The sequence below is a fragment of the Falco peregrinus genome, chromosome 11 (genome assembly GCF_023634155.1).
Source record: "Falco peregrinus isolate bFalPer1 chromosome 11, bFalPer1.pri, whole genome shotgun sequence".
NCBI lineage: Eukaryota > Metazoa > Chordata > Aves > Falconiformes > Falconidae > Falco > Falco peregrinus.
Genome location: NC_073731.1, coordinates 23,384,194 through 23,407,445, shown reverse-complemented (window position 1 = coordinate 23,407,445; position 23,252 = coordinate 23,384,194). Strand labels below are relative to the sequence as shown.

At 39.5% G+C, this 23,252-nt stretch overlaps 1 protein-coding gene across 2 annotated transcripts in view; it reads right to left on the bottom strand.

Annotated features, from left to right (window-relative positions):
• Positions 1-220: 220 nt before the first annotated feature.
• KCNK2 (potassium two pore domain channel subfamily K member 2) overlaps positions 221-23,252 on the bottom strand; it is a 104,300-nt gene continuing 81,268 nt past the window's right edge. For both annotated transcript variants that reach the window (XM_027788645.2, XM_027788646.2), the window contains exons 6-7: positions 17,015-17,154; positions 221-2,641 (exon numbers count right to left, since the gene is read on the bottom strand). In XM_027788645.2, the coding sequence (XP_027644446.1) occupies positions 2,324-2,641; positions 17,015-17,154 (458 nt within the window). In that variant the 3' untranslated portion in view covers positions 221-2,323. The remainder of the gene's footprint in view (positions 2,642-17,014; positions 17,155-23,252) is intronic.

The following is a 23,252-nucleotide window of genomic DNA, read 5'->3' as shown; positions in this document are numbered from 1 at the left end:
CCACTGCAGAAGTGACTGCTCCAATGTGAAAGGCTACTGGCCTTGGAGCTGCTTGTTCACACCCTTCTGCAGAAGGTTACCAGCAACCACAGCAGAACCGGCAGGACAGCAGGTTGGAGCTCCCCGCACCTCCCTCAGTGCAAAGATGGAGCCATCACCATCAGCTCTGTAGAACACGACAGGAGAAACTGCAGCCTGCCGAGGTTTTGAAACGAAATAGCAAGAAACACAACTTAAGGTACAGCAACCAAAGAGCATTATTTTTGATATCAAGGAAAAAAAAAATCTGTACTGAGTCAAGCCTTTATTGCTAGACCAGCTTAAATTAAAGCAGGTGGCAAGCTGCTATCCTCTGTAACCAACAAATGCACAAAAATCAGTATCACAAATTATTTCTTAGCATTCCAATTGTAGCAAGCAGGAGATTCAGAAAATTTTCTTTTAATTAAAAACTTTATTTTTCATTACAATTCACAGTTTATACATGGCAAGACGAACCCTTGCCATGTGGACATTCAGAACACTGTGCTGGGGAGACAAGGGTCTTTGTTATAAGAGCATTGCTCGGTGCTGTGTCATGGAACTTCCTTAGTTTTAAAAGCGTACTCTGTAAATGTTAATTGACTGATATTTACACTGAATTGACTGAATTTACATATTAACTTATATTTATTAGAAAACAAGCTAAGCATCTGAAAAACATTAACATTCATATCTTGCATGTTATCTAATGGTCAGAGATGCTGTAAGATTTGCCACTTGAATCATGCCCAATCAGCAAAGTCCCATTCCTAAATTTACACAGAGCCTAAATTATTCTTTAAGGCCTGTTCTATTCATTTTATGTACAGCCAGGTTACAATAGACTAACATAAGAAAAAAATGCAAAATTATCCATTCCGTCCTGCATTTCTTCCGAATCTCACATATACCTACAAGCAAAACAGAAGATACAAAATAAATGTGTTTTCTTAAAACCAATAAAGAAAACCCATAGTCTGGTTTAGATCTGCTTCTCATCAGCCTATCCTGTCTGAACAATCATCAGTATTCAGATTGTGCTATTTATCAGCTCTTCTTCATGCCTGTACTTATATTCAGAGCCATCTCTATTTGAAATGTAGAAAGTCACAGTGATACCAGTTTCAATTGCATTCCCACGTTAGTCACAGCTCCGGCACAGGCAGCCACTGTACAGTGTAACATTCAGGTAAGCACTCCAGCAGGATTCCTGGGTAAAATATCATATGGCATCTGGTGTGATGTGACTTAAGCTAAGAATCCTTTCCATAGAGCAAATAGCTGGCAGAAGTCTTATGTTTATTAAAAATCGCTGTATTTTTCTGCATTGTTTTCTGGATGTGGTTATTAGAATACAGCAATTAAAAGCCTCTACTGCCTCTGCTTAAAATAGTACGTTTTATTTGCTCTTGTCATCTACCAAGTAATTTAGTGATCAATAAGCTGCAGATTTTTTGGTACATCTGACGCAGAGAAAAACAACTGCTGAACACTGCTTGAAAAAAAAAAGACCCAAAAAGGGTCTTCAAATTCTGCAAGTCAGTGTGAACGAGTATCAGCTGGACCTGAGTAAAATAAAATGCTTCTGGGGGACATGTTTGCAACTTTTGAAACTGCAGTGCCTTTAAATTTAGAGCTAAGAACATCATTTGATGATTGTTGAGTTTTGGCATTCATTCATGCTGGTTGGTATCTTCATGACAGACACCTTTAAAACGCCATCGTATCAAGAAGAATGAAAGCTCAAATGAAATACACTTCTCATGCAAAAAAAAAAAAAACCAAAACCAAAACAACAAAAAAATCAACCAAACAAAAACCATACAGGAACTGTAGAGGTTCTGGTTCTTCAAAAGATAAGGCACTGACAAAAATTTCTTAGGTAAAAGGCTGCATAAGAATTTCTTGCCATTTACAAATGTGTTGTAGTCCAGAAATGGTCCATTCCTAGGCTCAGTAAGGTAGACCCTGAAATTTTAAGGACTGATCCCTCAAAGCTACATTGTTACCATAAACAAGTGTGATTCACTCTTGAGGCCATATGGCACGTTAGGAGAAGTGAAAAACAGTCTGGGCAGATAAAGGCAGAAGACATTGCTTGTTCCAGCATCTTTCGATAACAGGAGTGCCATTCATCTTTGTGTCTGAAGAGATGCGATGGTAACTCTGGACTGTAGTTTCTGTGGAACTCATGCACACACATAAAATGCTATTAGCATTGATCATCAACAGGGTGGAGAAAAAAAGGTGTATGGCTAGTCTAAGCCAAGAGCTTCTCAATGACTGGGATCCAAAGTCACGGCTACTTAATGTTCTCAATAACGGCTATCTCTTCTGCTGCACAGTGTGGTGTCAAACCATTCATGTAAATGCTGTCCGTCTTTGTCAGAGCTGGCAAGATGTCCTTCTCACTGGTGAGATGGTTGACTGACAGGGTTCTCTTGCAGGGAGTCAGGTCTTGGTTGTGGTTGACGGCGAGTTCTGCAGAGAGCTTCCTTTTGATAGAGGTAGCCCGCTGGAACTTGTCGTAGATCTCCACACTCAGGCGCCTTCGAGTTTCTTTGAACTCTGCTGTGACGTTGGCTGTCCACTCCGCAGCATGGGCTCTGAATTCCCCTACCTGCAGCAAAAATGGGAGAAGGAAAAAAATAAACAAACAAAAGGAAGCATTATGGGGCCAAGTACTTTAGGCACTGTTTAGGCTCCAGAGCCCAGTCAGAGCGCAATGTGGCTTTGGGCTGTCAAAAAGCTGCTGCTGCTGCCAGCACAGATTTCTTGTTCAGTTGCCATCAATAGAGGAGTCTGCAGCATGAGAAATGTCACACTACTAAGAGTTAAAACCGGTTCCAAAAACACAATAAAAATCTTTTCTGCTAATTTTTCCTTAATTATAGGCAGCCAGCAATGCAGGGAAGCTGCAGAGCCCTGACAGCTGCAGGGTACCCAGCTGGCCAGGGGATGCTGAAATCCCAGCAATCCGGGCTGTGTTCTGTATTGTTACTAGGGTGCAGAGTTATTTATGAGCACTTTTACTGTCTCTGGATAGATCCCTGGGAGACTTGGCAAAGAATTTTCTAAATTTAGACAGAAAAGCTTTTTTAAAGGGCAACGTCAGCTGCTTGCATTCTCTCTTTTCTATGCTTGCTCAAACGTAGCACCAATACAGTGGCTGTTTCAGTCATGTCAGCAACATGTCTGCTTACCACCCCGATTCCCCTGAAATGACACGGTAAAAAGCAGCACGCAGATAGTTGCAGAGTGGGACTTGGAGAGCTGCTACAGATTAGAGCTCAGGGAAGTGCAACCTGCCTGCCAGTCGCCACTGCTGCACGATTTCCATGCGGCATCGGGGGGTATTTCCCCTGCGACACGCACATCTCCAGTCACATCAGCTGCCAGGCGCCAGGTGGTACCACCGCTACCCTTTCACAAATGTATGTAGATCCCCGCTCTCCAGTTCTTGTGCTCTAACTCTCAGTGTCCTTATACCGACAGGCTTTAGAGCTTTATGGTAAAGGCTGATCCACTTTCATTAAAAGCTACCATCATTTTTTAGTCTTTAAGATTTCTTTCCACCATTTTGGTGATTCAGTACTAGGAACGCTAGAGCATTCCATGAGCCCAAGCTCTGAGAGTAGGGCTGAGGAGGGGGAGGAAGACAGCTTCTGGCACAGAATCCCAAATTATACTTATTTTTCCTCAGATATGCATGAGGTAGACAGAACAGCTCACCCAGATAATAGTCCGAGGTGAACTATGGCCTTGTACTTTATAAGATTTTTATATTTTTGCCCTGTACTTCAACCAAACCGCTATTACAATAGCAAATAAGTTCTATAGGTAATTAAAGGAGGCACATTTTGAAGATATCTCATTATAACTGCAAAGGAAATAGATTGTTTCTCTGCAAATCTCTGTTTTGTAGGGAGTTTAAGAGTTGGAAAGTATAGCAAAGAGAAGATGACTGCTGATAAATATAACTCCAAAGCAAAACATTTTAGAAGAATTAACTTAAATTAGTCTAATTGCTACTGCTCAGTCCAGAATTTCAGTCATTGGCAAGCAAGCTCAGACTTGGTGAGCACAGAAACAAAAAAAAAAAAAAAAAAAAAAAAAAAAAAGACAACAGAGAAATATGGGGGTAAACCTCAGAGAAAAGCAGCCACAGGCTTATTCATGCTTTGCAGTGCAGTGGAAAATAGGAATATAACGAAGGCAGAAAACAATCAGCTCACCCAGGAGTGAAGGAAAACTTTCCCCCTCCAGAAACAAAACAAAAAGATCTCTTTACCCAGGGGTCATTTTATTACATTTGTCTCTGCTTCAGTGAATTACACAGATGACTAATGTGGACCCATTATGTATATTTTCTAAAACAAGGATTATTATCTGTAATACACAGAGGATTCACCCAGCTGAATTATTATTAGTATTTAAATTGTGCAATTAGGATCAGACACACTGCACTTCAGATCTGAAAATAATGAAATCTGCAACGCTGAAACATTTCAGCTGCTACAATATTTTTATCTGTAGTAAACAAGTTATAAAAACATGGTAAGCAGCATCAGTGTACACCCTGGGGCAGCTTTGTCCTTCTCCAAAGCTTTACTAAAGGCAGGCTGCTCAGGTTCTGGAGCGTGCTCTGTCCAGGGGAGCAAAGAGCCGCTATACAGGTTCCTGTTTTACCCTACACATCTGTACCCCTCATCAGCTGTGTAAGCATTTGCCAGACCAGTTATTTTGCTCAGACATACATCCCTGGCATTGCACATGGCCACATTCAAGGGATAGTATCAGACCGGTACCTTTAAAATTGTGTCTTGGCAACCTACTGGAAGCTACAAGCATCCTGAGCTGTTCTCCCCCACCCATCCACCCCCACCGCCTATGTTTGTTAACATTCCTTTTACTAGTAGTTTCAGTTCCCAGTTCTCTCATGTTTTCCCAGAAAATTAAAACACCAGGCCATGCTTCTGACAAAGGCAAGACTATGTAACCCCTAGGACAGGCTCAGAATCCCCTCACTAGCCCACCTCACCGCATGGTGGTGATGGACCTGATGCTGCTGTATTTTAACTCATGCATGCAAGTTATTCAGGAGAATTTTTAGATTGCAGTTTTTAGGCCACCTGATGCCTAAATTCTAATTAGATTTGTTTTGGGAAGCAAGTTTATGCAGACAGCTGAAGAACATCATTAAATATGCCTTTGGAGATGTGCTCACATTCCAACTAAGGTGATGTGGAACATGAAGATAGTGGACTCAATTCTATCTAACCATAGACCAGAGCTACGATGCTGTTTTATATTAAAATCATAGAAAAAATTTGAAAAAATGCAGTGCTATTGCTAAGCAGAATTGAAATGTATTAGTAGTAAAATAGAGGTAACTGGCACAGCATGAGAAACTAGAGGTTCAGTGCTGTGTGAACTATGCGTGCCCCAAATTACTGCTTTCAGCCCCCAGCTTTTGTGTGAACCAAATGCACTCAAAAAAATGTTATTTCTTCAGAATAAAATTCTCAATTCCAGACCACTCATGGACTCAAGCACAAAAGAGTATAGGAAAAGCGCAGTTTTTAACTACCAGTGTACACAAGCAACTTGCTCTTAGAATTTGATCCCTCCTTTATCCATAGGGTCATTTCTGTATATGCTCAGGTTCTTTCTGTCCTTAGGGTATGACATTTTATCATACTGCATTACAACTCCTCTTCATCGGGGGGCTGACAGCCACAAAACGTCTTATGCAAAGTGATTGAAATGCCAGTTGCCTATACTGCTCAAAGAAACACCAAAAATGTAATGTACCTACCTAGCATAACAATTATTTACTTCTCTCCAATTCTCTTGCCTCATTACAGCACACAGCCCTGTAGACTCTGCAGCTGTCATAGTCGGGGGCAATGTGACACGAGGACAAGGCCTCAGTCACAGAAATTTTTGACATTTAAGTACTTTACATAAGGCCAAACGACACTAAATACTTCAGAAGTAACAGGAAAAACATGTCACAGTGATAGCACCTGACTCAACCGTACGATACACAGCACTAATCTGGTGATGCTGCTCAATTCTAACCTTCGTGGAATAGAAATGCCATCAGTAACAGGACACAGTCCCTAGCCCAGCTCCAGGATTGACTTCCTCTGCATCAAAATCCAAATTAGACTGCAAGGTGTCAGACATATTTCACAAGGAGCATCAACTCTAACGTATTAACATCGTACTTTGAATGTCAACAGCTAGTAACTTTTCTAGGTATTTAGGAAGCAATACCCTACTACTGCCTTATGGGTCCAGGGAATACAGGTCTCCGTGACATATTCTCAAGAAATATGGTGATGGTAACACAACTAAATATTCCACACACCACCCTTCACCACAAAAAACTAGATACTCTTCTATCAAATAAACAGTGTTGACTCATTTCCTTGCCTTTGCCCATACCAGGCTGCCTGGCCTCCAAGCTACCACTGCAGATGGGCCTGTATATCCCATACATCCTGCATCATATCTGACAGCCCCATGGGGATGTCTCAAACACCATGGGTCATCTCCAGTAGCATCTCTAAATGTCTGTGTTAAGGTGTCTCTACCTACCTGTGGTGGAAATGTCACATCTACTCTATTGGGATATAATGAGGAATAGCCTCAACAATTCTAAAGTGTGTTTACATATTCCTGCTAAACTTCAGATTTTTTGGGGGGTTGTCTGTTTGCTTTTAACTATGCATCAAAGAAATAAGTCATGAACTTCCCGAGTGACCAGTTCCCAGGCTGGGCACATATGTTCTCACCAAAGTAATTTAAACACAGACATACTGAATTTGACAGAACTAGGAAAAACGGTGGACATTAAGCAACCATTCCTTCACGTACTCCTGCCAAAACCCATCTAAATGAATAATGACCTAAAAGTGGCTCTCAGCCAATATCACTGATGAGACCCAAACTCTCTACTCATTTTCATCACCAGCATGTTTTAGCTTTCTCACTGTCTAGCTGAGCTCCGTGCTTGGACAGAGGCCAACAGCATAACACAGAATATACATATGTCCAAGGGATGCTACTGTTAAAAAAAAAAAAAAACCCAACCAAACAACATCTGAAGAGACTGAAGCACCTGCTTCATTCTTCAGAACATTTATTCTAATTCCTCATGCTTGTCAGGAGTTTGGGGATCTTTCTGGATGCTCCGCTTACAACAGATATCCAAATAATTATACAAACAAAACTGCCCACCATCCAAGATGACCACTCATCCTGTTAAGTGTCATCTGGACAGCATAAGCCATAATCTTTACATGAGTAATCTGTACTTTGAATTAAGCCACATCTGTGGTCTAACAGAAAAAAACCCCACAAGCCTAATTAAGGACATCCTTAAACCAAAATAAGTAGACACTTGCCTAAGTTAACTTTGCTTAGTTTTTCTCCTCTCTCTTAGGGAGATTCTTGGAAAAAACTGAAACATTACAGTATAACCAGTTAATCTACTTATCAAATTGGAAGAAAGGTATCCTGCTTGGACAGAACTCAGATACATGACATGAAAGTTATGATATACTTGGGATGAGCTAAGCCACTAAGTACCAAACAAGAAAAAAAATCAGCATTATATATACTATGCAAGCAAATGAAAAAATATATTTCTAAATAATGTGTTTAGCTTCCTCTTTCATAGCTGTACATTATGTTGCTTCCCTTTGGCATACAGGACTCATATATTTTACAATGGCCATGTTAGTGCAAGCCAAAAAAATGAATTAAAGAGCTAGTAGGTGAGCTGGAGATATCCATCTGACTGCATTTTAGGAGGGGGAAATGGCCTTCCTTACAAATATTCTTAACGCTCTAGAAGTTCCTCAGTATATAATTGCTAACATTTATCCCTAATGCATTCTCCAGAGTTTTGCAGCTTCATTTTTGTCTCTCCATAGTACTTTTTCTGTTACTTAAAAATAAAAGATCTAATTACCCTCTCCATAATATGCTACTCAGGGACAAATCTAGAAAGAGCATGTACATGTCACATTATCCAAGCAGCAGAGTACAGTACATAACATTTTGTCTTAGCTTTCAAGAAACTCATCCAGCATTTGCAGAAATCATTCTTAAAGTCCCACTTAAAAATTGAAATGGAAGAAAAAAAAATAATGTAGGTACAAAGAGGGCTGATCGGTTTAACAATGCAGCTGCTGTGCGGGTTGATTCCCTGCATGGGTAGGAAGTTTGTCTATCTGCCATCTCACTTGCCTGCAGCTCTGGGCAAGCACACACCACCTCTTCCTACCTGAGCTACTGCTGGCCGCGACTCTGTGTTCACTGCATCAGTTGTCCATAGGCTAAAGAAGACTGGAGGGCAGGAGAGAGAGACCAGTCTCACAGATATTTTTATTGAAGCCTGTGCATTTCTTGTACATTCAGTCTTATTTACAGTTCAACTCAAATTCCTATCCCAATGATCTGGCTTTTAGTATTTCTGTAATTATATCATTATTGGTAAGTACCCAAACCCCATCGTACTATAATCTGTGGGCAGGTACTGAGAAGACTGTGCTGTACTTGTCTTTGAAGGTAAACAGTACAAAATGCAACACAGAAATACCACAGGCAATAATGAGACACCTATGCTGAGCTTTCCCAGGTTGTTTAACCACTATCTTCTATTCCTTCATTCTGTCAGGACTTCAGGTCTGTAGCTGAGAACTCTTCTACACCAGGTCTTAAAGCTACCAGAATTTAATTTCAAAGTGACTGGCACAAATGAAGCACTAAGTGATCGATGTTTTGGTTCCCCTGGCTGGTATACATGTTCCTCTGTTTTTCAGGCAAATATTACAGGGCACAACATTCTATTTTGTGAAATTGCCATCTTCTGGAGCAACAGACAGTTGTATTTTTGTAGTCATGGTGGTCAGAAATGTTTTGGGAACAATGCGCTCCCACTGGAAATGGGATTATTCAGTCCCATAATAAGCAGTGTTTGTGAGTTCATTCTGGTGAGCAATGATTGTTTGGTTTCACCCACATAACTTCCATAAGCACATCTGATGCCTTGGATGAAATAAGCTATATTCTCCAATGGGAATGCAGAGAGTCCATGAATTTTGATTATCTTTTTGTGGAGGAACATCTATGGTGGCAGCTGTGGGAATATGTTTTGAGGAGATGTGACAGATGGCAGATGCAGAAATGGCCCTTCTGCTCTATCATGGTCTGATTCAACAAAATAAAAACAGGTAGCCTACAAAATAAAAAAAATCATGTCTACAAAAACAGAACCAGATATACTAACAGTCACCACAATTATTTTGTTTTACCTTTTTTTCCAGAAATATGAACACTCCTAAGTTAGGTATCTCCTCAGAACTATTACTGAATATCGCCCATCAGACAATCTTGGCATAGAGCTGCACGTGTGTCTCTCAACACAGTACACAAGTTATTGGCCTGATTATCTCAGTCCCTAATGGTCTGCTTGCTTAACTTCCAAAGAAAAAAAAAACCCAGATGCTGGCTTTTCCTATCAAAATAAGCTTTTCTGTTTAGTGGTTTCACCTACCTCAGAGAGCCATCCAACCCCTCTTTCAACCTGGTAAGAGCGAATGACATCCACCTGTATCAACCACAAGAAACTATTTAGGTGTACTTAAAGCTCCACCAGCTGAACCTAAGGTGATTCAGGAGAACAGCATGTATTCTCTGTCTGCACTCCACAGCCAACGTCTCTGCTGCAGCAGAAATAGCAAACCTTTTAAAAATTACACTAGAAGCATAATGAAACCCAAGCCACAAGCAGCTGAAAGACTATCTCCACTTTCTCCCCCAGGAAAGAGGCAATGACTGTTTCAAACTCAGTGGACTTCTGTAGCTTATAAAGATATGCTAAAGAACACATAACCCAAAAAAAAAAAAAAAAGCTTTTAATTTTGACTTGGTACTGAGTAAGGAAAGGCTGTTGTAACTAAATGGTCAAATTCCAGTAAAAACGGTTTATTTTTTATCTTTCTGATGTCAATATCTGGAGTGATATTTATGTGAAACATTAAAGCTCTGTTGTAGTTGTTCATTGCTAACTACTATTACAACAGCATTCACCCCTTGTAAAGGAAAGCATTCCACAGTTTCTTCAGTCCTTTTTATCCGTGACTGCAAAGCAGTTTCCTCACTGTCAACTCAACTTCTTGAAGATGCAAAGGTATTCTGCTGAACTGGCTTTGTCTGGGGATTCTTCCAAAAGACAGCTATAAAATGCATACACACTCAGTATTACTAACATGTTTTGGCATCTTTTCCTAACAATATCCAAGCACTGAGATTAGCTAAAAAAAAAAAAATAATAAAGTTTTCGGGAATGTTAATCATGAAGATGTGGGCTGAACAGATTCCAGATTAAATATCACTCTGTCAATAGAGTTAAATCACAAATAAATCTGTCACAGTAACCTAAAGGAATGATTACATCTTGTCTCCAAAAAAATCAAGATTGCCTAATGTAAACCATGATAATGTACATCCAGGAGTCTTCATGGGTAATTAACTCCAAGAAACAGCACTGCTATAACTGCGCTCTCTTTAATCAATTTATCTTATTATGAAGTATAAGTCACTTGCTCCAGCTTTATTTTTGCAGATTCAATAGCTCTTGCCATCACTGCCTGGTTGCAGCTCACACTGGAGACATTTCCATCTCCCCTGACCCATCCAGTTGGCACGGTGAGGCCAGGGGAGCACTGTGGGCAAGCAGGGCCAGGGGCTGGCAAGCAAAGTGCCAACAATGCCCCCCTGCCCCTGGCAGGCACAGCCTGCTGTGCTGTTCATGGAAATATGTTCAGATAGCACATCTCTTGTAATCAGCACCACACAGCATCACTTCAGGCCCTGGTACTTAATACACAGTAACAAAACAGCCACCTCTAAAGGGCTTCAATATGCCCAGCTAAGAGGCACGATATAAACAATATAAATCACAGCCAAATAGTAACAGTGTAGATACTAGTTTTGTGTGTGTGTGTGTGTGTTGAATCTGAAGTTAAGCAGGGCATCACATGTCCAAAGTACGTTATGAGGGCAGACATCTCACAAAAGTGTCAAAAACCATCAGCAGATCGGTTTTCCCTGGACTCTCAGGACAACATGTTCTTTCATATTCATTACTGCACATAGTATTACAGTGTACTTGTATGAGTGATCAATACTGAAACTGAGTATTACAGACTGTTGCTAGGGCAGGACTGAACACCACCAGGATGACATAATCTCTTGAGAAGGGAAAAGATCAAATTGTTTTCAAAACCTTGCGAGCCATTTCTACCTTCTCCTTACACCAATACTGCTCTTCATACATCTCCAAGACACAGAGACATTATGGAGGGGGGCCCATACTCGCATCTTTCATCTTTGGGGTGGTTTTTGTCCTGTTGCTAGTCCAATTTGACATGAGACCCATGGCTTTATTTACTGTAGAAAGATTTTCTAGTTTTCCCCATCTCACAGAAATTATTAGTAACAGTCACCTTTTTGAATGTGGCTATTTGTTCTCAAATACACTTTTCTGTACATCTTGGATGGACTGGAAAAAACCCTTAATGCTAGGAAGGCTTCTCTTCGGATGGCTCATTTGCCATTTTCATAGTTCTCTGCAGTTTCTTTCCAAAGTTGAGACCACAGATCTAGGGACTGTTTTCTGGCAATATAACTTTTTTTTTCTTAAAACAGCGAGAGCCAGGTAAAGAGCTCACCGCCGCTGAAAGAACCCCCTCCTCTGTCGTGTACCCCCACTGAACAGCCTCAGAGGGGGTTCTTGCCTGGTATGCCAGTTCAACTCACTAGGACCTTGCAAAACTGTTTCTCATGTGAGCCCACTCATTTTTTCATCTTTTCATGCATACAGCCTTCATTTAGGGTCTGTCCTTTGGGAGAGGAGTGATGGGTTCAGGTTCTCTTTAGGCTGGGACCCTAAGCCTAAAATAAAAAAAAAGCTGGGTGAGCACCTTTAGCCTGACGCTGGTAAAATGAAAAGCCAACAAGTATTATAGGGAGTGCGATAGTCCCCATGGCATCATCATGACAAGCCTAATTCTGTTTTGACAGATAAGAGTGACAGCTCTGTCACTGGTGCCAAGAAGATTAAACTGCATGATGATTCAGATGAGTCAAGTTTAATTTGTTTATAAATATCAAAGATTACAATTGCCTCTTGAATGTGTTATTTCTCATAAAATTTTAGGCTTGGTCTTTAAAGCTGAATCCCTACTGTGCAATTCAAAAGACAGACACCCAGCATGAAAAATCACTTGTCCAAACTGAGCTGAAGTCCAATGAGTCAGTCATCTGGATTCTTGATATACAGTGAAGAGAACAGGCTCTTCCAGGATGCAATCTTAACAAATTCAAGTGGGTCATGCTAGAAATACTAATTTCCATGCAGTAACTATAAAGGGAATGTTGACGACTAGGTCAGATGTTGCTGTCTACACTGGAGATGAATCCCACCTTCATTGACTTGAACAGAGCCTGGACTAGAGCTTAGAGAGAATATCATGAGGCCAAGGGACATAAGCACTTAATTTAAAAAAAAATAAATTGGAAATTTATAGCCCAAATCACTGAGGTTCTTGCTTGGGTAAGCATTTTTGCTAGAAACACTGAAATTCAGAAGCTGCTGCACACTGAGAAAAATATGACTAGGAAAAAAATTCCTGCTGAAATTTCACCTTTCAAAGAGGCTAAAATCAGAAGACTTTAAAAGTGCTCTGAGTAATCAGAGTATAGAGAATAATGAAGAGGAGGGAGTTTAAGGCAAGCTAGTACAGCTGAAGCTGAACTTCAGAGACAGATCGCCTACTTAAGATTACAGCACACAGCATGTTCCAGTGACTTTCTGACACTTCATCTATCTTACTGTATGAACTGCTTCCAGCAGCAGATCTATCCTTCCAAAACTCCTACTTCTGTCTCTACTTGTCTTTCACTTCCCTCCCCATTTGATGCGTTCAAAGTTCTCAAGAGTATTTCAGGAGACAAAAGCCATCTGAGCAACTGACAGACATTCTGGTTACCTGGAATTTAGTATCAAAATAGAGCATTATTGTGGATCAGTGCATATCTGACCAGATATTTTTGTCTCCGTTACACTTGCATATGGCAAACATTCCTGGTAGTATCCTGAAAAAAACCCGATGTTTTGTTTTGTTGAAACAGTGAAATGCATTATTACTGCAAAGTCTTATGTAAACTCCTTTTAAGAACAACACAACTGCATTAAGAAAAATGTGAACAGGAAGGTAGATATTAGGTGATATTCATTATCAGCATGCCCACTTCCTGGAATATGGAAGTTTCCATCCACAATATACACCCTACATATGCTACAATAAACTTTTTTTTTTTTACTATAGGCTACAGGAAAAGACCAAAAGATTATTACAGTTGCCTATCAAAAGGGATATCAAATATTTAGGCTGATATACAGCTTTGGTTGTTGAGGGGAAGTAAAAAGAAGGGCATTTCGATACTTGCAACTTCGTCCTCATCCCAAACACTGGCACAATTCACTAGACTTGGCTGCTAGCAGCCCTCAGACTGCTGAAACCAACACAATCGAGCACTGCTGAAGGCTCTGCTCTCTCCTGTATCTAAAACATTACTACTATTTTTTTTGTGAAAGGTATGATAAAAATCCTAAACAAAATCTTTTTTTATTTGTAGGTGTTGATACCCATAGTGAGTGGAGTCCTGTGAAGGAAGATTTTCAGTTTTATATTTCCTAGAAAATATATTAAACTGTTTCAGTTTTCAGATTGCATTAATTATGATCCTATGGATTTTCCCATAGCCTCTGTCTTTCAGTAGATTTCAGTAGCTAACATTGTTTCTAATTTCAAAGGCTAACTTTAGGTGTAATAAGATGTTTTCCCAAGGACTGTAAGAATGTTTCCTTAAAAGACAGTTAAAAAAACATACTTAGAACTAGGATTTTCCATTGCGCTCTTTTCTACTATTTGTAGTAGTAGTATTGTAGCTCCAGAGATGTTCCTCTGATATAATCTGCATCCATAGACGCTGGAACAGAGCATCGTAAATTTAGGTTTAACTGAAAAAACAGATGAGAACTTCAGTCTCCTCTGGCTTCTGCTGGCATAGAGGAGACTTGATGACTACATTTCCACTAGACTTCCTTAGCTTCTTCACTCAAGTTTTCCTAGGCAGATAATAAGGATGAGCTAAGAGCAGCAGTTTTATCATAAAATTCTACCTGTAAAGAGAATATTTGTGCAATGCTTCTGCTCAAACACAGCCAATCTTACAACAAAATGCAATCAACATATTTATAATCATTTTCTTCCTACAGAGTATCATTAGGATAGAATACAGAAATAAATTTTCATGGTTTTTAACTAGTACATCTATGCCATAATTCAGTTCTCAAACAGGTCTCTGTCACTTTTAAGAGTGTTACATTTTTAAACTGCTAAAACATTTTCTTTCTGTCATGAATTCTCAGACATGCCTGAGCAATGGGCTAAGAAGGGGAGAGGGGGGAGATTTCTGAACATCAGAGATATGATTAATTGAACAAATGGTATCAATTATGTCATGTCTGCCTTTAACCTAATACCGAAGACATTTGTATACAGCAAAATCCCGAATACCTGCATCAGCCAAGAGAATTTGGCTATATCTTAAGAATGAGGTTTTCCTTTCTTAGACAAAATGAATATCCTTGTTTAGGCTACAAAGGTGAGAAAGAATGGAAAGATGAAATAGGGCATACATTCCTGGTGCCTGAGAAAAGAAAGGTTGGCATAGCACCGTGCTGTATAACCTGGCAAATGGAGTTACACTTTATAAAAATAAGGATGTATTTAAAGTTTTAAAGGAATCCATGAATTTGTCCAATTTGTGTTTCTTTAAACCTTTTCCAGAGTTAGTCTATACTGAACTAGCTTCAGTATAAAACAAAAACAGATATTACAAAATTCAAACCTTCTTAATATATTATCATCATTATAATAATATGGATAACGAGACACTAAGCAAGATTAAACCCCCAGTGTGCTATGTACAATTGTATACTCAGGACAGTAAGACCTCTGGATAAGATGCTGTCTAGATAAGAGAGGAGTATCAGAAAAGTGAATTAATGACAAGATTAATTCTAGGAAGTAGTGTGAAGAGCTCAACTGTGTCACCAGTGTCTGAGGAAATGCAGCAAAACCAAGCCTGAACAAGGTATTTTTGCATAGGCCCAAGCCATAGTGTCTCAGCCATATCATGTTTTCCCAAGAATCCAGAAACAAGTAACCCAGGAAAATTAAATGTAGCTCAATAAATGCTGCAAGTTGAGAACAGTGAGACCATAGGAGAGCGTACAGGGGAAACATCACACATGCCTGCCCAGCCCCTGCTTTTTCCTAGTGCAGAGGGAAAAATAGGCTCGACCAACCTAATTCTGAAGTTCAGAATAATGAAGAAAAAACATGCAGGTTAATGGCATTTGAAGTGATCTGTTGGTTTCACTGAAACCAATGTAAATTGTGCAGGTTAGGTGTTAAGGAAACCCTCTGTGCTTTTCCAGAAAATAAAATGGGGATCCTGCAAACGGGAACATTTGTATGATAGCTACCTGATGCTCCATATCTGTGAAGGACACTAGTGAAGCTCGCTGTGTAAGGGAAGTTATAAATATCCTTTCAAATTTACAGCACAGGGAGAAGATGATACTCTTTAAACTGATCAAATTAAACATTGTCCTCTGCTTCAGAGCTAAATGTTTACAAAATGCCTGGTAAAAGTGTACTTACAACAGACCTGCCGCAATGCCACAAAACAAGCACAGCAAGGGCAATGAAAAAGAGTTGCCCACGCTACACGCCTTGCAAAGCAGGCTGAATCCTGCCCTCGTGCCCAGCTCACACCCTCCCACCTGCTGTCACCGTCACTGCTGCCCGCCGGTCAGAAGGCGGCGGAGACCCCCCAGGGTCCGTAGGGGTAAGCTACCCTCTACAGCAAGGTCTTTGGGAACTCAAGGATTGCCAGGATTACATCCAGGCATCGATGCTGTGCCCTGCAGCTAGGAAAACAACTCAGAACAGTGTAAGTAGTAGGCCACTGCACAGTAACCAACGTATTCATTCCATCAAAAAGAAAATAAGAGTTTTTGTATTTGAGTAACAGAAATGAACTGATGCATGCAGAGGAACTGAGGTTAAGTTAGAGGGAAATAATACGTTGCTTAAAACAAAATTAATTTATTTCTCAAACTGCTAGCAAAACCTGAACCATGGTAGCTGCAATCAAAGGGAGTTTTATTTATCCTCTAACATTTTCAAAACCAGGACAGTTTTTTAAACGGCAATTTAAAGTAAAATATTGTAGCATCACTGGAAAGATAAATACACATTTAGAAGTAAGAATATATTTGAACTGAACACAACACACCTGACTACAAATAACTAGGCAGGCTGCTAGAGATATTATGGTAAAATACACCCAGGCATGTTTAAAAAGTTCATTCCAATACCTTGCACAATATGAAAGATTAATTCTCTTGCCACTATAAAAAGATCAACCCTCTCTTGAATAAAACTATTTAGTCATTTAGTATTTTTCTTTACATACCTGCATCCCATATAGAAACAATCAAAGCAGAATGGTTTTTGCCTCGAAAATCAAGGACTATATTCTACCGTCTAGAATAATCCTGTGAGAGATTTTTTTTTCCCCCCCATAAGTCAGGTGCAATCATGCACATACACTTAATTTAATAATACATTTAAAGTAATTTTATATGCAGCCATGTAAAAATCACTGTGTTTGACTAGACTGCTACAATTTTTGCTGCAGTTTGAGCTGCAGCATATACTTCATACATAAGCAGCTCCGACCTAGGCCCTAAGAGCAAAAGCAGCTAGTAGCTTAGCTGACTTCTAACCAAAGTTTTTTAAAAGTATTATTTCTTCCTCTTTCAAAACGCTCTTACCTCTTCCTTCGTCTTTTTTGATATGACTCTCAGCCAGTCTCCAATCATGCTGAGGACAGCTGCAAAGTAAGCAAGCCCAACAAGGATCCAGAACCACACCACTGGCTTATAAAAATCTAGGTACTCAATATCTGATCCCCCTGAAAAACAATACAGTTAAAATTAAAGCAGATTTAATAGTTATAGATGCAAACCTAATTTTAAATTAATTCTTTTCCTAAAAACAAACAAACAAAAAAAAAATCAGGTATATTTCTTACAACTTCTATCTTCTTACCCATGCAAGCATTCATAGCAAAACATTTTGTTGAATTTGAATAAACGATGATTTAAATTCATCCACTCTTGAAAACACAGTTTAGAGTATGCAAGTTTTTAGACAGCGACTGCCAGTCATTTGTAATAATTAAAAAATGAACACAAACTGATTCAGCTTCTGAATACAACGTTATTTAAGGTAGAGGTCATTGGGGACAGCATGAATGAAAGGACTTCCCACCTGTTCCAAATAACAATGCTGTACTAAATCTTACATATTGCTCTAGAATACATAATGTGTTCATACCCTGAGAAATCTGATTCTGCAAGGACTCTGAAACACATCTCAATACTTACATGAATCCTTTAACCCTAGTGAGAAACGGCACCTGCATTAACAAGCATCCCTGTTGGGTAGGCAAGCAGCAGCATCTCCACTTTGCAGAGGAGGAAACCAGGGTGCAGGGACATGAGCTGAACTGACCATACTCACAAAAAGGTGAATAAAATAGATGTGAGCTGGAGGCACCTGTTTTGAATCCCACTGCCATAAGCACCGGTCACTTCCTTCCGGTGTTAAAGTAAAAAAGGGTAAGTTTCAGCGACGTCTGTAACGGAGCTTTGCGGTACAGCAAAGCTATAGAGAACAGATGCCGCATTTCCATGCAAGAAGGTTATGCTCGTCCGGAGCTCTTGACAACACAGAATAACTCACTTTCACATCTCACAGTACAATAAAACAGAAGCCTTAAACTTCCAATTCAGCTTTATAACGACAAATAAAATCAGGATCCTAGTTTGGGTTCCTGCAAGTAGAAGTTTGGTGGGCATCTTATGCCCACAGCTGACGGGCACACTGAAGTAGCCTGTACGGGTACGTAATATGTTGTTTTCTGTATCTGCATCCTGTACTGAAATTGTCAAAGGAAAATTGCCCCAAAATATCAAGCACCTTGTTAAAGTAACAAGATTAACTTTCATGAAGAATAATGTTTTTTCCTAGCTGTTATCATCTAATCGTCATAGGGACTACATGCAAACAACAAATAATTTTACTGATGGTATGACATTTTAACGATGGTTACTTTGTATGGATGGAAGCCCTCAGACAGAAATTTTATTATGCCCATTTCAATAAGCCTTCTCATCAATAAAAATCCATTGAGCTGTAGTGGTTTATTCAATTACCCAAGAGATGAATCCACATTGCAGAGAAGGATATATTTTGACACCCGCACAGCCACAAGTAAGGGAGAAGACAGGGCTGTCTGGAACAAAAGACAGCCAACCACCAAAGGGTTGAGTGTGCCACAGTCCAAGAGAAATGAAATATCAGAAATGAAGCAACTTGTTAATATCATCCAGTAAAACAGGATTTTAGGGATGATTTGCCCAAAATTTGTTGTCATTCAAAAGACAGTTGACTACCACCATGCTTTTGCTCTAGCAATGAACCACACTTGGTGGTTCACCTTCTTTTCTAGCTGTTCCTACAATGCACAAGGAAGTATACTCAGCTGGTTTCTAATTATTGGTGTGTTAAGTTTACAAACTGAAACCTTAGCTCTGCAGGGAGCATTTCCTTCACAGTTTATACCCGATTTACCTTGTTTACAGAAAGGTTAATTACCAGGGCAGGAGTTAGGACACATTCATATTCAGTCAAGAGTTTTCTTTACTGTCTGGCCAGGAGATGGCTCCATCTAGCCATGCCCAAAGGAGTTCAGTTTTCCTGAAGTTAGAAAGGGTCAACAACCCTCTAGGAAAAAGGCTTAACAGCTCAAATCTTTATTAGCTGTTGAGTGTCCGAATTTCAAGGACTCCTCGGGTGAGGTCTCAATTTAGTGCAATACCAAGAGGAGAGACATACCCAAGGATGTTTTGTCCTCAGATAACTGCCTCCTATGATGCTTAAACATCATGGAGCACTATAATGCAGTTACCCAGGAATGCCGTGAAATAGGATTTCACTGGTAAGAAAGCATGATCAGAAGTCAACTGTACTGAATTTAAAGTAAATGGAATTCATTAACTACTGATTTACAATTCACATAAATGGGTATGAATGTATACAGGTAAATGTATTTGAACTGAAGCATATGAGATTTCATCTAATGATTTTACAGGTAACATTGTAAAAAGCATATTAACCGATACATCTGCATGGGGGTTTTATACCGTAATTTTTACTTGTTAATGCTATCTTGGTTTTGCAGAGAGATTTTATATAGCCCTCTAGAAAGTAAAATGCTGAGAAGGGAGAAGCTGAACTTTGTTGTTTGTTTGGCAAAACCGATTTTGTGGGCTAAGGGACAAATGGCATGCACTCACTCTTTAACTAGAGGTGTCACTGCCATAATCTTTAACTAAGAGCAGCCACAGTTGATGGGCAAGATGCAAAGATTCGATCCAAAGTCTCTCGAAATCTATGAGAAATCAAAGACTTTTTCCATCCATCTTCATCACAGGCTACTGTATTGCTGATTGCTGCTGCCACCATTCTTACATGTGCCAAGCAACTTTTAAATTATTTGGGATTTTCAACACTTTGCAAGTTTTATGGCCCAAACACATATTCCTTACTGAGATGAAAAGCTCTGTGTTTTAGTGAAGGGTGGCATTAGAGAAGATTTCAGGGGCACATTAGGACAGATTCTGGTTCTCCTGGATCAGGTTTTCAAATACATGCATTTTTTAATTTATTTACAAAAAACAAGTATATTAAGTAAATAATTTTCTTCATTGTTGCCACACTTTTCCCCACTCTTTCTACAGCTAACTGACTTGAAATAGAAACATGCAATTATTTCTGTAAAGCTGTCTGGTTTTGTTTGCATTTTTGCTTCAAATGTAGAAGCAGAGAATAGAAAGTGCTACTGGCATAAAGCATCTTAATTCCATACCAGCACAAATTTCTGGATGATTCACAAGTTGGCCCTCCAATCCAGGAAAAGTTTTTTGGTTTGTTGTTGTTGGGTTTTTTTGGTTGACTTTTTTTTTTTTTTTTAAATATTAACAGTACAAATGATTCTGGGTATAGGAATGATTAAATCCAAATGCAGTTTCAATTGCAGGATAACGAGTAGCTGTCCAGCATCCCCATCACTACAAACCCGGCCAACAGGCTTCATCCAGAGACATCACTCACCCCGCTCCAAAGAAATATGGAGGTTCAGCCCTGCACCTTGGAAAGAATTACCTGAGGGCTGCAAACAGGGACAGAGGAAGGCTAGCTTACGTGAAGACATGGAAAAGCAGCATGCTCGGGACAAGCTTGCATCACAGTGTTTGCGAGAGAGAATATAAGTAGGCCATACAGTTACTTGGTGCCGCTCAGCGGAAAAAGAGCTACTTCAGAGTACAAAGTGCAGCTATAAAAACCACTCCTTACACGCTCTCCTATACTAAATCGAGCAAGACACGGCACGCTGGCTTAAGCTTAAAGTGAGCTGCGTGGTTCGCACTAGACAGCTGCTATTATGGACGTGAAGTCCTGAGGTGGCAAAGAGCACTTGCAAATGCCAAAAAAAAAAAAAAGACACAAAGCCTGTGGGAGAGCACACAGCTCTCTTACAGGATGCTTGACACATGCCTCTTGCTCAGCATAACAGCCATTTCTTTCCGTAGAGGTCATTCTGCCAGGTAGGTAATATCACACAGTGACAGATCAGCTACAACAGCGAGGGCTGCAGTGGCCAGGTGAAGTGTTCCAGTTCTGTGACATTAAATGAGACTAAAATATCTCAGTATTCTACAAATTGGGTCTCAGGCAAAGCAGTACAGCACAGACCCAGATATTTGCATTACAGTGTCAATACACCAAATTCAATTACAGACCAAAACAGTAAGCGATAAGCTAAAAACCAGAGCTCAAACAAGGGCGGGGGACGACACCCAACAAAACCCAAGAGACTCAGAATACATAATTTTTAAAGCGAGACATGCAAAATTCTGTGGTCTATTGAATTGGACTGATTGCAGCATAACCTTCTATCATCATTATGCCCCACTGTATATCAGACTACTGACGTGCTACTTATATTTCTGACTTCTACTTAATTCAGTCAAGTTTTGGACATTTCATCTAATTTATATTTGAAATTTGTTAGATTAACTCCCTTTGGGGGGTATAGTCAAATATTTGTACTGCATTGCAGTTAAAGGATTTATCTGCACATGTGAACAATATATTTTTGTATTATACAGATATATACACACACACCCCTCTGCTAACTTTAGTACCCAATAATATCTGTCATTATACTACAAAACAACACATTTGACATTAAAAGTTCTCTTCTCTTTCACAGAATATTCATAACGTTGGCTGGATTTTCTTCTGTCATATTAAAGTCAATGTTTCTCTTGGAAGCAAGAGAAGGGTTGTTTGACTAGGTCCTGATTGTCATAAGATAATGCAGGCTGTAGTACAGTTTCTTCATTTTTTAGCAAAAAGCTACAACAAACTTCCTTCAATTACAAAAAATTGCCTATTTCCCTACAAAAATAATAATAAAAACCCAATCCTTCCAAAAGTTAGAAAAACCCAAACAAACCACTTCATAAGACATAAGTTTGTTTTTTGGAATACCATTAATATATTTTCTTGAACATGCACTACAAGGGCTCTTCATCTTTCCTCTCCTTGCATCCACCTTGAGTGATCGGTCTTTTATGTTTGCCTTAAGGCTTCTCTTGCTGGTAGAAACTGCATCTGAAATTTCCACAGGCTCCAAATAGCAACCCAGATTCTGAGTACAAAAGGGAATGTTTTGGCATTCTAGTTTCTGGGAACAGAGTACTTGATCTCCAGTACAAATGAGAAGAAACTTGTAGAAAAACTCTGTAGAACTTTATCAGAATTTCTAATATGACAGCCTGCACTACAGCCCGTAACACCATTATGCTCCTGAATACCATGTTCTGCTGGCTCCCTTTTGGTACAGCTATTCAGAAACACTCTCTCCTTTACCTCCTAAAAGTTCTTCAGGGCTTCTCTTCAGCTTTTACCTGCAGTGGTGCCGGAAAGCAGCAAGTTCCACATTAGTGAAAAGTGACAGATATTGCAAGAAACTCTTCTTGTAACCAATACCCATTATTACTACCCTAAAATTTGTATGTAGGGCTTGCAGACATGTATTTTTCCTCTAGGATGACAGCTCCCAGAAAAAAAATTTACCAGAATATTTGGAATTTTAAAAATATTTAAGAATTTTGGATTTTTGAGATAACTTTATGAACAAAAACTGACACAGAATCATGAAATATCCCATGGAACTCTAACATGCTACAAGAATTGCAAATGTTATTTCTATTGCTAAAAGAGTTCACTGCACTATAATTGCAAATCGGAGTATCACTGCCCACCACTCTGCTTTAGATTTTATCTTCTTCCACTTAGAATTATAGTAATTTGCACTCTAAGTGTTATTTAAGAAACATGCCTTTCTGGCCAGGGGAAAAAAAATAATCACAAAAAGGAATAAATTAATACCAGCATGAGTTTTTTTTCCAAATGCACAGTCATCTAGACACTAAGTGGACTGAAACGCCACTCTGCCTGCTGCATGCCTCATTGGCGGACCAGAGCCATGAATGCCATGCTCAAGCCACAACATCAGACGCAACACCCATATTCTGTCACGACAACCTCCCCTACAGCCTTACACAGCATTACATGCCTTAACTCTACCGGCTTGTTCTGCCTCTCTTTGTAGCGCTCAGCTTCTAAAACTCTCCTAAACTGCAAGGAGAAAGCATTCTAGATGAAGCCTACCACAAAAATATCAACAGCCCTTAGTGTCTGCATGATAGTTATGACTTACCTAAAAGAAAAACAAGCAAACAAAAAAACCCAAAAACAATTTACTAATTTGTTAGCACATAAAAGACCCTGCATAATCCCTCAAAATTAATACAGCAGCCTAGCCCTCACCTCAAGACAAATTTTATCAGCTCTGTTGAAAACTTGCAACATCAG